This window comes from Gobio gobio (assembly GCF_949357685.1).
Source record: "Gobio gobio genome assembly, chromosome: 3".
Classification (NCBI taxonomy): Eukaryota; Metazoa; Chordata; class Actinopteri; order Cypriniformes; family Gobionidae; genus Gobio; species Gobio gobio.
This window is the reverse complement of record NC_137099.1, coordinates 1,810,589-1,825,588: the sequence shown is the minus strand read 5'-3', so window position 1 is coordinate 1,825,588 and position 15,000 is coordinate 1,810,589. Positions and strand designations below refer to the sequence as shown.

The 15,000-nt window shown below is 43.7% G+C and overlaps 1 protein-coding gene across 3 annotated transcripts in view; it reads right to left on the bottom strand.

The window, feature by feature from the left end:
• The window catches only part of jam2a (junctional adhesion molecule 2a), a 24,557-nt gene that overhangs the window by 3,481 nt on the left and 6,076 nt on the right, over positions 1–15,000 (bottom strand). For all 3 annotated transcript variants that reach the window (XR_013816192.1, XM_079812323.1, XM_079812324.1), the window contains exons 2-7: positions 7,909–7,974; positions 7,704–7,814; positions 4,556–4,705; positions 4,300–4,484; positions 425–527; positions 1–27 (exon numbers count right to left, since the gene is read on the bottom strand). The exon at positions 1–27 is cut by the window's left edge. Coding sequence is in view for 2 of the 3 variants with exons in the window: in XM_079812323.1 (XP_079668449.1) it covers positions 1–27; positions 425–527; positions 4,300–4,484; positions 4,556–4,705; positions 7,704–7,814; positions 7,909–7,974 (642 nt within the window). In the remaining variant the exon portion in view is untranslated. The remainder of the gene's footprint in view (positions 28–424; positions 528–4,299; positions 4,485–4,555; positions 4,706–7,703; positions 7,815–7,908; positions 7,975–15,000) is intronic.

Genomic DNA, 15,000 nt, shown 5'->3' with positions numbered 1-15,000 from the left:
AGACCACGGCCGCCACGTTCAGATCGTCTGACGGAGAGAAACACACACACACACACACACACACACACACCTCAGAAACACACCCTCACTCAGCGGTTCTACAAACTACATCGTCCCCCAGACAGAGCTCTAATCAGGCTTATAATTAAAGTCCCCATGAAATCAACATTTTAAAAAAATGCATTTTATGTGTGCACATCATCAATATCGCTTTAATAATCAGAATATCTTCATCTCTTCTCTGATGATGAGGGCGGGGCCACCTGTCACTCACATGAGATCCACCAATAGCAAACCACAACCATCAATTCCCCACAGACACACTCAAGCCCCGCCTACATTTGTTCTTGTTTGTGAAGCGCTTCACTCGAGATACGGCACTATAGAGGAGAAATGCCGTCCTGGCGAGGGTCATTAGACTCACCGATCTGCATGAGTGTCCCCTGGCAGCTCTTAGCGGGTCCCACGCCGTTTTTGGCCTCGCAGTGATACTGTCCCGAATCGGCCCTGCTCACCGTCTGGAAGGTCTGATCCGCACGGAAGAGGATTAGTTAGAGAACACTAGTCAAGCACACTATCTCAGTCATTAAAGAACCGGTTCATGAATCATCACTTTGAATCAAATGAGTCACTCGCTCACTGACTGGCTCGCTCACTGACTGGCTCGCTCACTGACTCGCTCGCTCACTGACTCGCTCGCTCACTGACTCGCTCGCTCACTGACTCGCTCGCTCACTGACTCGCTCGCTCACTGACTCGCTCGCTCACTGACTGGCTCGCTCACTGACTCGCTCGCTCACTGACTCGCTCGCTCACTGACTCGCTCGCTCACTGACTCGCTCGCTCACTGACTCACTCGCTCACTTGACTCGCTCACTGACTCGCTCACTGACTCGCTCACTGACTCGCTCACTGACTCGCTCACTGACTCGCTCACTGACTCGCTCAATGACTCGCTCAATGACTCGCTCAATGACTCGCTCAATGACTCGCTCAATGACTCGCTCAATGACTCGCTCAATGACTCGCTCAATGACTCGCTCACTACTCGCTCACTACTCGCTCACTGACTCGCTCAATGACTCGCTCAATGACTCGCTCAATGACTCGCTCACTGCTCTCTCAATGACTCGCTCACTACTCGCTCACTGACTCGCTCACTACTCTCTCAATGACTCGCTCACTGCTCGCTCACTGCCTCGCTCACTGACTCGCTCACTGCCTCGCTCACTGACTCGCTCACTGACTCGCTCACTGACTCGCTCACTGACTCGCTCACTGACTCGCTCACTGACTCGCTCACTGACTCGCTCACTGACTCGCTCACTGACTCGCTCACTGACTCGCTCACTGACTCGCTCACTGACTCGCTCACTGACTCGCTCACTGACTCGCTCACTGACTCGCTCACTGACTCGCTCACTGACTCGCTCACTGACTCGCTCACTGACTCGCTCACTGACTCGCTCACTGACTCGCTCACTGACTCGCTCACTGACTCGCTCACTGACTCGCTCACTGACTCGCTCACTGACTCGCTCACTGACTCGCTCACTGACTCGCTCACTGACTCGCTCACTGACTCGCTCACTGACTCGCTCACTGACTCGCTCACTGACTCGCTCACTGGCTCGCTCACTGGCTCGCTCACTGGCTCGCTCAATGGCTCGCTCAATGGCTCGCTCAATGGCTCGCTCACTGCTCGCTCACTGACTCGCTCACTGACTCGCTCAATGACTCGCTCAATGACTCGCTCACTGCTCGCTCACTGCTCTCTCAATGACTCTCTCACTACACGCTCAATGACTCTCTCAAATACTCTCTCAAATACTCGCTCAATGACTCGCTCAATGACTCGCTCAATGACTCGCTCAATGACTCGCTCAATGACTCGCTCAATGACTCGCTCAATGACTCGCTCAATGACTCGCTCAATGACTCGCTCAATGACTCGCTCAATGACTCGCTCAATGACTCGCTCAATGACTCGCTCAATGACTCGCGCAATGACTCGCGCAATGACTCGCTCACTACTCGCTCACTACTCGCTCAATGACTCACTCTTTAACCAGTCACTGAACTGACACATTCTTACAATAAATGCTTAAAAAATGCTTTTTATTGTTTCTGAAAGAGTCTTTATTTGATCATAACTCCAGTAAAACAGTGAAATATTCCTCAAGTGTAGATCAGCTGTTCTCTGTGTGAATATACAGTAAAGTGTCATTTATTCCTGTGATCAAAGCTGAATTTATCATCATTACTCCAGTCTTCAGTGTCACATGACCCTTCACTAATCACTCACATATGAGGATTTATGATCAACACACATTTATGATTATCATCAGTGTTGAAAACAGCTTTCTCTGATGAACGGAAAGTTCAAAAGAACAATAGAATCTTTTGTGACATTATAAATGTCACTTCTGATCACTTCTCTTCCTCAGAAGCACTAAAGGAATGGCGGCTGAACTGAAGTCAGGCACACACACACACACACACACACACACACACACACAGTGTGAGTGTGTGACAGACAGTCAGTGTTGTTCAGAGACGCGCGTGTCGGTCTGTCAGCATCAGTTTGTCTGTGTGACACTCAGAGATTCAGAAGGTCTGAACATGAGGACAGACTCATACGATGCACAGCACTAAAACACTCACTGGAGTCACGATTAATCGCTCGCTTTGGGATCATTTGCTCAGATTTGCCTTTAAATACATATTCATCCTTTCAAATGAAGCACATTCAGTGTTTATGAATTCAGCTCAGCCTATTTATGGTTGTGATGGTGTTCTGGGTGGTTGCTAGGGTGTTATGTTAGAGTGTTGCTATGCAATTTCTAAGGTGTTGCCATGCAGTTGTTAACGATGTCAATGTTTTTAGGTGTTGCTATGTGGTTTCTAGGTGGTGTCTGCTAAGGAATATCTATATGATAGCTAAGGTGTTGCTATGTGGTTGCTAGGATGCTCTAGGTGTTTGCTAGGAGATAGATATATGGTTGTGATGGTGTTCTGGGTGGTTTCTAGGGTGTTATGAGTGTTTTGAGTGTTGCTATGCAATTTCTAACGTGTTGCTATGCAGTTGTTAAGGGTGTTATCAATGTTTTAGGTGTTGCTATGTGGTTTCCAGGAGGTGTCTGCTAGGGAATATCTATATGATTCCTAAGTTGTTCTGTTCGGTTGCTAAGGTGTTGCTATGTGGTTGCTGAGCCGTTATGAGTGATTTTTCGCCTGTTGCTATGTGGTTGCTAGGATGCTCTAGGTGTTTGCTGGGACATAGAATACCATCACAACCATGTATCTGAGTGGTTGCTATGGTGTTATAAGTGTTTTCTGAGTGTCGTTGTGCAATTTCTAGGGTGTAACCATGCAGTTGTTAAGGGTGTTATGAATGTTTTTAGGTGTTGCTATGGGGTCTCTAGGAGGTGTCTGCTAGGGAATAGCTATATGATTCCTAATTTGTTCTGTTTGGTTGCTAAGGTACTGCTATGTGGTTGGTGAGGCGTTATGGGTGATTTTTAGCCTGTTGCTATGTGGTTGCTAGGACGCTCTAGGTGTTTGCTAGGACATAAATACATGGTTGTGATGGTGTTCTGAGTGGTTGCTATGGTGTTATGAGTGTTTTTTTATTGTCGTAATGCAATTTCTAGGGTGTTGCTATGCAGTTGTTAAAGGTGTTATCAATGTTTTAGGTTTTGCCATGTAGTCTCTAGGAGGTGTCTGCTAGGGAATATCTATATGATTCTTAAGGTGTTCTGTGTTGTTGCTAAGGTGTTGCTATGTGGTTGCTGAGCCGTTATGAGTGATTTTTAGCCTATTGCTATGTAGTTGCTAGTATGCTCTATGTGTTTGTTGATGGTGTCCTGAGTGTTGCTATGCAATATCTAGGGTGTAGCTATGCAGTTCTTAAGGGTGTAATGAATGCTTTTAGGTGGTGCTATGTGGTTTCTAGGTGGTGTCTGCTAGGGAATATCTACGTATATGATTCTTAAGGTGTTCTGTGTGGTTGCTAAGGTGTTGCTATGTGGTTGCTGAGGCATTATGAGTGATTTTTAGCCTGTTGCAATGTGGGTGCTAGGATATAGATATATGGCTGTGATGGAGTTCTGGGGGGGTTGCTAAGGTATTATGAGTGTTTCCATGCTTTGATCACAGGAATAAATGACACTTTACTATTCACATAGAGCTGCTGGTTTACACTGGAGTAATATTTCACTGTTTTACTGTATCTTAGTGAGCAGAAGAGTCATCTTAGTTGATCTAGATTTAACACATGTGATGAGTGTTGATCCTGACCAGTACTCCGGTGAACTCGTCGAGTGTGTATGAGGCGTTGGGCTGGCGGATGGGCATCGCGCGGTTGTCTTTGAACCAGGTGTAGACGGCCGGCGGGATGCTGTGTTGGTCCCTACAGCGCAGCTCCACCTGAGAGCCCGTCAGGGCGGAGCTGGGGACGTCACATGACGGGGTATGAGGAGGCACTGCGGCAGAAAGCACAATCAGCACACGAGCGGGAAACCGAGAGAGTTCAAGCAGCAGAGGCGAGTGTTACCCAGAACTCTGAGCGTGACGTTGGTCTCTCCCAGCGTGATGGAGTCAGCTGGAGCGCTGACCTCACAGCGATACTCGCCCGCATCGGCCTGGGTCACCTGGCGCAGCTGCACCGTCGCACCCTCGATCTTCGCACGCTCCTGAAACGACCCTGCACAACACACACCACATCCATAAATGAGGATAATAAACTTTGTTCTACAGTGCCTTTTATATCTGTCACCACTTGGGCATCTGTTGAGATCGCTCAGCCTTCAGTATCACTTTCGATGGTGTTGCTAGGGTGTTACGTGTTTTCGCTAAGGTGTTGCTATGTGGTTGCATTATGAGTGAATTTTAGCCTGTTGCTATGTGGTTGCTGGGATGCTCTAGCCATTTGCTAGGACATTTATATATGGTTGTGATGGTGTTCTGAGTATTTGCTACGGTGTTATGAGTGTTTTTTGAGTGTTGCAATGCAATTTCTAGGGTGTAGCTAGGGTGTTATGTGTTGTTGCTAAGGTGTTGCTATGTGGTTGCTGAGGCATTATGAGTGATTTTTAGCCTGTTGCTATGTGGTTGTTAGGGTGCTCTAGCCATTTGCTAGGACATGATATGTCCTAGCAAATGATGGTGTTCTGTGTGGTTGCTAAGGCGTTCCTAACATATGGTTGTGATGGTGTTCTGAGTGGTTGCTAGGAAGTTATGAGGTTTTTTTGTGTGTTTCTAGGAGGTGTCTGCTAGCTAATTCCTAAGGTGTTCTGTGTGGTTGCTAAGGCGTTCCTATGTGGTTGCTAGAGTGCTCTAGACTGGTTGTGATGTTCTGAGTACTTGCTACGGTGTTATGAGTGTTTTTTGAGTGTTGCAATGCAATTTCTAGAGTGTAGCTAGGGTGTTATGTGTTGTTGCTAAGGTGTTGCTATGTGGTTGCTGAGGCGTTATGAGTGAATTTTAGCCTGTTGCTATGTGGTTGTTAGGATGCTCTAGCCATTTGCTAGAACATTTATATATGGTTGTGATGGTGTTCTGAGTGGTTGCTAGGAAGTTATGAGGTTTTTTTTGTGTGTTTCTAGGAGGTGTCTGCTAGCTAATTCCTAAGGTGTTCTGTGTGGTTGCTAAGGCGTTCCTATGTGGTTGCTAGAGTGCTCTAGACTGGTTGTGATGTTCTGAGTACTTGCTACGGTGTTATGAGTGTTTTTTGAGTGTTGCAATGCAATTTCTAGAGTGTAGCTAGGGTGTTATGTGTTGTTGCTAAGGTGTTGCTATGTGGTTGCTGAGGCATTATGAGTGATTTTTAGCCTGTTGCTATGAGGTTGTTAGGATCCTTTAGTCTAGCCATTTGCTAGGACATTTATATATGGTTGTGATGGTGTTCTGAGTGGTTGCTAGGGAGTTATGAGGTTTTTTTGTGTGTTTCTAGGAGGTGTCTGCTAGCTGATTCCTAAGGTGTTCTGTGTGGTTGCTGAGGCGTTGCTATGTGGTTGCTAGAATGCTCTAGGTGTTTGCTAGGACATAGATAAATGGTTGCTAGGGGGTTCTGAGTGTTGATATGCAATTTCTAGGGTGTTGCTGAGCAGTTGTTAACGGTGTTATCAATGTTTTAGGTGTTGCTATGTGGTTTCTAGGTGGTGTCTGCTAGGGAATATCTATATGGTTGCTAAGGTGTTCTGTGTGGTTGCTATGTGGTTGCTGAGGCGTTATGAGTGATTTTTAACCTGTTATGTGGTTGCTAGGGTGCTCTAGACTGGTTGTGATGGTGTTCTGAGTGGTTGCTACGGTGTTATGAGTCTTTTTTGAGTGTTGCTATGCAATTTCTAGGGTGTCACTATGCAGTTCTTAAGGGTGTTATGAATGTTTTTAGGTGTTGCTATGTAGTTTCCAGGTGGTGTCTGTTAGGGAATATCTATTGCTAAGGTGTTCTGTGTTGTTGCTATGTGGTTGCTGAGGCATTATGAGCAATTTTAGCCTGTTGCAATGTGGTTGCTAGGATGCTCTATGATTTTACTAAGACATTGATATATGGTTGTGATGGTGTTCTGAGTGGTTGATATGGTGTTGTGGGTGTTTTTGAGTTTTACTATGCAATTTCTATGGTGTTGCTTGGGTGTTACAATTGTTTTAGGTGTTGCTATGTGGTTTCCAGGTGTCTGCTAGGAATCATTTAGATATTCCTTAAGGTGTTCTGTGTGGTTGCTAAGGCGTTGCTATGTGGTTGCTGAGGCGTTATGAGTGATTTTTAGCCTGTTGCCATGTGGTTACTAGGACACTCTAGGTGTTAGCTAGGACATCTGTAAATGGCTGTGTTGTGTTCTGAGTGGTTGCTAAGGTGTTATGAGTGTTTTTTGAGTGTTGCTATGTGGTTTCCAGGTGGTGTCTGCTAGGAAATATCTATATAATGGCTACAGTGTTCTGTGTTGTTGCTATGTGGTTGCTGAGGCATTATGAGTGGTTTTTAGCCTGTTGCTATGTGGTGGTTAGGATGCTCTAGCCATTTGCTAGGACATATATGGTTTTGATGGTGGTCTGAGTGGTTACTAGGGTGTTGTGGGTGTTTTTGAGTTTTACTATGCAATGTCTATGGTGTCCCAAGGTGTTACAAATGTTTTAGTGTGTTGCTATGTGGTTTCCAGGAGGTGTCTGTTAAGGAATATCTAAATGATTCCTAAGGTGTTCTGTGTGGTTGCTAAGGCTTAATGAATGATTTTTAGCCTGTTGCCATGTGGTTACTAGGACGCTCTAGGTGCTTGCTAGGACATATGTTAATGGCTGTGATGCTGTTCTGAATGGTTGCTAGGGTGTTTTTTTTTGTGTTGCCATGCAATTTCTAGGGTGTCACTATGCGGTTGTTAAGGGTGTTTTTAGGTGTTGCTATGTGGATTTCCAGGTTGTGTCTGCTAGGGAATATCTATACGATTGCTAAGGTGGTCTGTGTGGTTGCTAAGGTGAAGCATTATGAGTGATTTTTAACATGTTGCTAGGGCATTGATACATGATTGCTATGGTGTTCTAACTCGTTGCTAAGGCGTTGCTATGCAGTTCCTGAGGTGGTATAAGTGAGGTTTTATATGTTGCTATGCATTTTTTAGGTTTTTGCTACATGGTTGCTAGGGTGTCGATATGCACACCTCTCCTCAACAAGGTACTAGAGGAATCATTCATCCGTCATTTACCTACGAAACGGCCTTCATAATAAACGAAGGAGACATCTTTGTCTTTCTTCTTCCACTCGATGCGAGGGTTCCTGTCTTTCTCTGTCTTGAACTCACAAGAGAGCTCCGCGTCTGAGGAGGACAGCACATATCACGAGTTAGTGCACATCGGCCCACTGACGTCTGCATGAGGACGACACACACACACACACACACACACACTCACCCGAGAACTCGTGCACTTCCACTCTGGGACTGCGGCTGGTGACGGTTACGGGGACGACAGGGATGCCTGAAACACAGACAACAAAAACACCACAATCTCAGTCGCAAAAATACTGTCAAAAAGATTTTCCCCAAAACCAGCTGTGTGATGTTCTGATGTTGTCCTGAACGTAATGAATGTTTTTAGGGTGTTGCTATGTGGTTTCAAGGTGTTTGTTAAGGTATATCTGTATGGTTGCTATGGTGTTTGAGTAGTTGCTAGAGTGTTATGAATGTTTCATAGTGTGTTGCTATGTGGTGTTTACTAAGGCATATTTATACTGTTGCAAAAATGCTCTGTGTGGTTGCTAAGGTGTTGCAATGCAGTTGCTAGGGTGATATGAATGTTTTGATATGTTGCTTTGTGGTTGCTAGGGTGTTGCTATGTGGTTGCTAGGGCATTAATATATGGTTGTTATAGTGTTCTGAGTAGTTGCCAGGGTATTGCTCCACAGTTGGTAGGGTGTTGGGTGAGTGGTTTTGTGTATTATGCAGTTTTTAGGGTGTTGCTATGCAGTTGCTAGGGCGATATGAATGTTTTGATATGTTGCTATGGTGTTCTAGGGGTTTGCTAGGGCATTGACATATGGTTGCTATAGTGTTCGGAGTAGTTGCTAGGGTTTTGCTATGCGGTTGCCAGGGTAATACAAGTGTGTTTTGATATGTTGCTATGTGCTTGCTAGGGGTGTTCGCTAGGGCATTGACATGTGGTTGCTATAGTGTTCTGATTTGTTGCCAGGGTATTATAATTTGTGTTGTGTATTGTTCTGCAGTTTCTAGGGTGTAGCTATGTTGTTCCTGGGTGGGTTTTGATATGTTGCTATGCAGTTGCTAGGATGTGCTAGGTGTATGCTAATCTATACAGTTGCTATGTTTCTGTGGTCACTAAGGTGTTGCTATGTAGTGGCTGAGGTGTTATTTTTAGTGCGCTGCTAGGTTGATCGGGTGTTCTAGGTGTTTCCTAGGGCACATCTATACAGTTGCCATGGTGTTCTATGCAGTTGCTAAGGTGTTGCTATGCGGTTGCAAGGGCATTATGAGTGTGTTTTGAAATGTTGTCATGTGTTTGCTAGGGTGTTCTAGATCTTTCCTAAAGAAAATCTACACAGTTGTCATGGTGTTCTGCATGGTTGCTGATGTTTAAGTGTGTTGCTAAGAGGTTGCTAGGGTGCTCTATGTGTTTGCAAAAGCATTAATTTACATTTGCTATAGTGTTCCTAGTATTGGCTAGGCAGTTCCTATCATACGGTTGCTAGAATGTTATGAGTCGGAACAGTTTCTAGGTCGTTGCTATGTTCTGAGTTGATGCTAGGATGAGTTTGCTAGGTGGTATTTTTGTGTATTGCTCTACAGTTGCTAGGGTGTTCCGAGCAGTTGCTAGGGCGCTGTCATGTGGTTCCTGAAGTGGTATGTTGCTATCCAGTTTCTAGGGTGTTGCTATGTTCTGAGTTGTTGCTAAGGTGTTGCTATGTTCTGAGTTGTTGCTAGGGTGTTGCTAGGATGATGAGTATCTTTTTGTGTATTGCTCTACAGTTGCTAGGGTGTTGTCATGCAGTCCCTGAAGTGGTATGTTGCTATCCAGTTTCTAGGGTGTTGCTATGTCCTGAGTTGTTGCTAGGGTGTTGCTAGGATGATATTTGTGTATTGCTCTACAGTTGCTAGGGTGTTCCGAGCAGTTGCTAGGGTGTTGTCATGCAGTCCCTGAAGTGGTATGTTGCTATCCAGTTTCTAGGGTGTTGCTGTGTTTTGAGTTGTTTCTAGGGTGTTGCTAGGATGATGAGTATCTTTTTGTGTATTGCTCTACAGTTGCTAGGGTGTTGTCATGCAGTCCCTGAAGTGGTATGTTGCTATCCAGTTTCTAGGGTGTTGCTGTGTTTTGAGTTTTTTCTAGGGTGTTGCTAGGATGATGAGTATCTTTTTGTGTATTGCTCTACAGTTGCTAGGGTGTTGTCATGCAGTCCCTGAAGTGGTATGTTGCTATCCAGTTTCTAGGGTGTTGCTGTGTTTTGAGTTGTTTCTAGGGTGTTGCTAGGATGATGAGTATCTTTTTGTGTATTGCTCTACAGTTGCTAGGGTGTTGTCATGCAGTCCCTGAAGTGGTATGTTGCTATCCAGTTTCTAGGGTGTTGCTATGTCCTGAGTTGTTGCTAGGGGGTTGCTAGGATGATATTTGTGTATTGCTCTACAGTTGCTAGGGTGTTCCGAGCAGTTGCTAGGGTGTTGTCATGTGGTTCCTGAAGTGGTATGTTGCTATCCAGTTTCTAGGGTGTTACTATGTTCTGAGTTGTTTCTAGGGTGTTGCTAGGATGATGAGTATCTTTTTGTGTATTGCTCTACAGTTGCTAGGGTGTTGCTAGAATGATGAGTTTCTTTTTGTGTATTGCTCTACAGTTGCTAGGGTGTTGTCATGCAGTCCCTGAAGTGGTATGTTGCTATCCAGTTTCTAGGGTGTTGCTATGTCCTGAGTTGTTGCTAGGGGGTTGCTAGGATGATATTTGTGTATTGCTCTACAGTTGCTAGGGTGTTCCGAGCAGTTGCTAGGGTGTTGTAATGCGGTTCCTGAAGTGGTATGTTGCTATCCAGTTTCTAGGGTGTTGCTATGTTCTGAGGTGTTGCTAGGATGATGAGTATTTTGTGTGTATTGCTCTACAGTTGCTAGGGTGTTCCGAGCGCAAGTGTGAATCACTGAAGTGAATTTTTAACCTTTATTTAAATAGCGCTTTACACAATAGAGACCGTTTCAAAGCAGCTCATAGCACACAGCTCTCGATGAAAGGTGTGTACGGACTCCCAGCGGGAAGAGCAGGCACAATATGGATTTCTAAACATAGCTGGTCTCATTCTTCACTGACTGAACAGACACAAAGGTCCAGCTTCTGTTCTCCTGTGTGTTCGTGGCTAAAGATGGATTCTGATTTACTTGCAGGAAAAGGAAGCAGGTGTTTCCCTTCCTGAACAACATGACAGCCATTGTTGGTCTTCCTGTTTCTGTTCACGTGCCATTACAGTAATTTTGGGCGTTATAATCAGACCACGACCCACTCAAGAGATCACGAGAGAAAAGCTTTCCAGAGCAGATCACACAAGCACATTCACTTTGTGCCAGGATGCTTTTACTCAAATAACTCACTTTCAGATAGCTACTAGATTCAAACATGTTATTACTTAAACAGCATTAAATCTTCATCCCTCAGCTAAAGGGAAATGATACTAAAAGCACCAGTAGTAGTTGTCTTAAAGGGTTAGTTCACCCAAAAATGAAAATTCTGTCATTAATGACTGACCCTCATGTGGTTGGACACCCGTCAGACCTCCGTTCATCTTCAGACACAAATGAAGATATTTTAGTGTAAATCTGATGCTCTGAAAGGCCTCCATTGGCTCAACTTTACACTCTCAAGACCCTTAAAAGACACTAAAGACTAAAGTTACAAAGTCCATCTCACTACAGCGGCTCTACAATAACTTTATGAAGACGAGAATAGTTTCTGTGCGCAAAAAAACCCTAAATAACGACTTATATAGAGATGACGATTTCAAAACACGGCCTCATGAAGCTTCGAAGTGTTATGAATCAGTGAGTCGATTCAGCGGTTTGAAGCGTTATGAATCAGTGAGTCGAATCCGCGGTTTGAAGCGTTATGAATCAGTGAGTCGATTCAGCGGTTCAGAGCGTTATGAATCAGTGAGTCGATTCAGCGGTTTGGAGCGTTATGAATCAGTGAGTCGATTCAGCAGTTTGGAGCGTTATGAATCAGTGAGTCGATTCAGCAGTTTGGAGTGTTATGAATCAGTGAGTCGATTCAGCGGTTTGGAGCGTTATGAATCAGTGAGTTGATTCAGCGGTTTGGAGCGTTATGAATCAGTGAGTCGATTCAGCAGTTTGGATTCCCAAATTTCAGCAGTTTGGCACGCAATCCGAATCATGATTCGACTCACTGATTCATAACGCTTCGAAGCTTCATGATGCTGTGTTTTGAAATCGTCATCACTATACAAGTCGTTATTTAGGGTTTTTTTGCGCACAGAAACTATTCTCGTCTCTTCATGAAGTTATTGTAGAGCCGCTGTAGTGAGATGGACTTTGTAACTTTAGTCTTTAGTGTCTTTTAAGGGTCTTGAGAGTGTAAAGTTGAGCCAATGGAGGCCTTTCAGAGCATCAGATTTACACTAAAATATCTTCATTTGTGTTCCGAAGATGAACAGAGGTCTGACGGGTGTCGAACGACATGAGGGTGAGTAATTAATGACAGAATTTTCATTTTTGGGTGAACTAACCCTTTAAGATAGTCATTGAATCAGGTAAACGATTCCTTCATTCAGAGACAAAGCAGAAGTGACTGCGGGATACATTTACACGACAACAATGGACTAAAATGTTTTTACTTTGCATTTTTCTCGTACAAAACGATCTGTGAAAGAACTTTTAAAAACGTCTGTATTCTGCTGCCAGGCCAGTAGATGGCGATGTCCCTGTGTAAAGAAACGCTACACGCCTATAGACTGAACACGTAACACTAGCGACAATAAACCGGGATGAGATTTCTCGTCGTAGAGGTGAATGATATTGTCATATAATATGCCGACAATACGTTTACATTACGCCGCCACTAGTTTTGCTTTTTATAGGAGATAAAACTATTTAATTCAGGTGGATAACAGTCGCTTCAATTCCATCAGCTCACCCAACACGAGCGGAGTCGACCATAGTGGGCGGCACTGATCACGTGACGAGAAGACATCGGGCCTCATTCATGAAACTTTCGTAAATATATGAGTAATTTGCGCGTAAAATGGACATTTACGAAAACTGTCCTCCGGATTCACAAACGCTTCGTACACCACGGATTCGGTAGTAAAACGTGTGAATATTAATGAATTCCAAACATTCGTAAATAGGACGCGCGTGCACGCTCATTCATCATTTGCATAATCCCCGCCCATGAGTTACAACTGCCAATGACGTGTCCAGGAATCTTCTGGACTTCTTTCTCAGGTTTGGGTTTTGCATAAATGCTAAAGAGACTCATTGGCCATTTGCCTAGCAATAAATATTCAATTATCATGTGTCCATCAAAGCGTTTTAGCAGCTAAAACACGCCTGAAAACGGCCAGCTGGGGGCGCTGACAGCGCTTTGCAAGGGCAGCGTTTTTCCATCTGAGATATCACTTTGATTGCTATGAATATGATACAGAATATCCATGGCAGTAATCAGTGTTGGGGAAAGTAACTTTGAAAATTAATGCATTACAATATTGCGTCACTCCCTTAAAAAGTAACTAATTGAGTTACTTAGTTACTTTTTAAGAAAAGTAATGCGTCACGTTACTTTTGAGTTACTTTTTCTCACCTGGGCTGGGCTTATTTCTCTCTCAAACACACACACACACACACACACACACACACTCTCTCTCTTTCTCTCTCTCTGAAACACACACGCACACACACACACACACACACACACTCACACTCTCTCTCAAACACACACGCACACTCATACACACACACTCTCTCTTTCTCTCTCTCAAACACACACGCACACACACTCTCTCTTTCTCTCTCTCAAACACACACGCACACACACTCTCTCTCTCTCTCTCTCTCTCTCTCAAACACACACGCACACACACTCTCTCTTTCTCTCTCTCAAACACACATGCACACACACTCTCTCTCTCTCTCTCTCTCTCTCAAACACACACACACTCTCTCTCTCTCTCTCTCTCTCTCACAAACACACACACACACACACACTCACACTCTCTCAAACACACGCGCACACAAACACACACACTCTCTCTCAAACACACACACACACACACACACTCTCTCTCTCGCTCTCTCTCTCAAAAGTAATTCGTTACATTACTTTTGCGTTACTTTTCTCACCTGGGCGGGGCTTGTTTTTTTGTTTTGTTTTTAATAGCAAAAAAAGTTTAATTTTTGTGCAACAGTAAAGACCTCTTCATACCAAAATGTAAATAATAAGCCTCAGGCTGAGGTAAAGATGTGCTGCCATTCTGGTTAATAGAAGAATAGGATGCAGGAGAAAAAAGTTTTACCAATAAAAACAAAAAATCTAGTAATATTTGCTCATGGTTTAACTGCATCATCGAAGGTCAGCAGCAAGACATTAGTCAATAAAAGGTAGATTAAATGCATGAAAACATTTGTTTTATTTAACATTTAATTATTTGAGGTTTGCATTTGACTGATTTTCTTCATTTTGAGGAGGACAGAATCTTTATTGTGCAAGTGAGATAAATAAATGCTCACATTTAGTCTAGAACTACAATAACCATCATGTTTACACACACACACACACACTTCTCAACATGAGGGCAGGAGAGCTGTCAGTCAAATTAATGTGAAAAAGTAACTCAGATATTTTGTTGTAAATTTGAAAAGTAATGCGTTACTTTACTAGTTACTTGAAAAAGTAATCTGATTACGTAACTCAAGTTACTTGTAATGCGTTTCCCGTATTACGGGAAAAATGCAGTAAAAACCAGTATTAACTTCTCCACTGTTGTTGTTTAGTTGGTGTACAAGTGGTATGATTGGTCGGTGTAGATTTTGTCCCGCCCCTCCTCCACTGCGATTGGACGGCCGGGTAAAATGTAACAGTGACGAGCACTGCCTATTACCCAACGTTGAACAGTAAAAAAAAGCTTGTGTTTCATGAATGAGGCCCATTGAGCGAGTGTGTGTGTGACATGTTAGTAGGGATGGGACGATTACTGGTTTCACGACAAACCACGATAAAATGTAATATCGTTAGTAATATCGTTTAAAAATGAATTATCATTAAGACTGGCTTTACGTTTGAGATCCGCGAATTTAGGGACCGAATCTAAAGTTACATACAATATTGGTATACACGTTTCTAACTTCAATAGCATTTGAAGAGGACTTACAGTCATAAAACCAGCTGTAAAGTGTTCATCTAGGTGTGTTTGATATTTAATAAAATAAACTCAAATCATATGAAGATATGGATATGCATTATTTCACTAGGAAACTGTTTGGGCTCATACACAAAATATGGTAGAT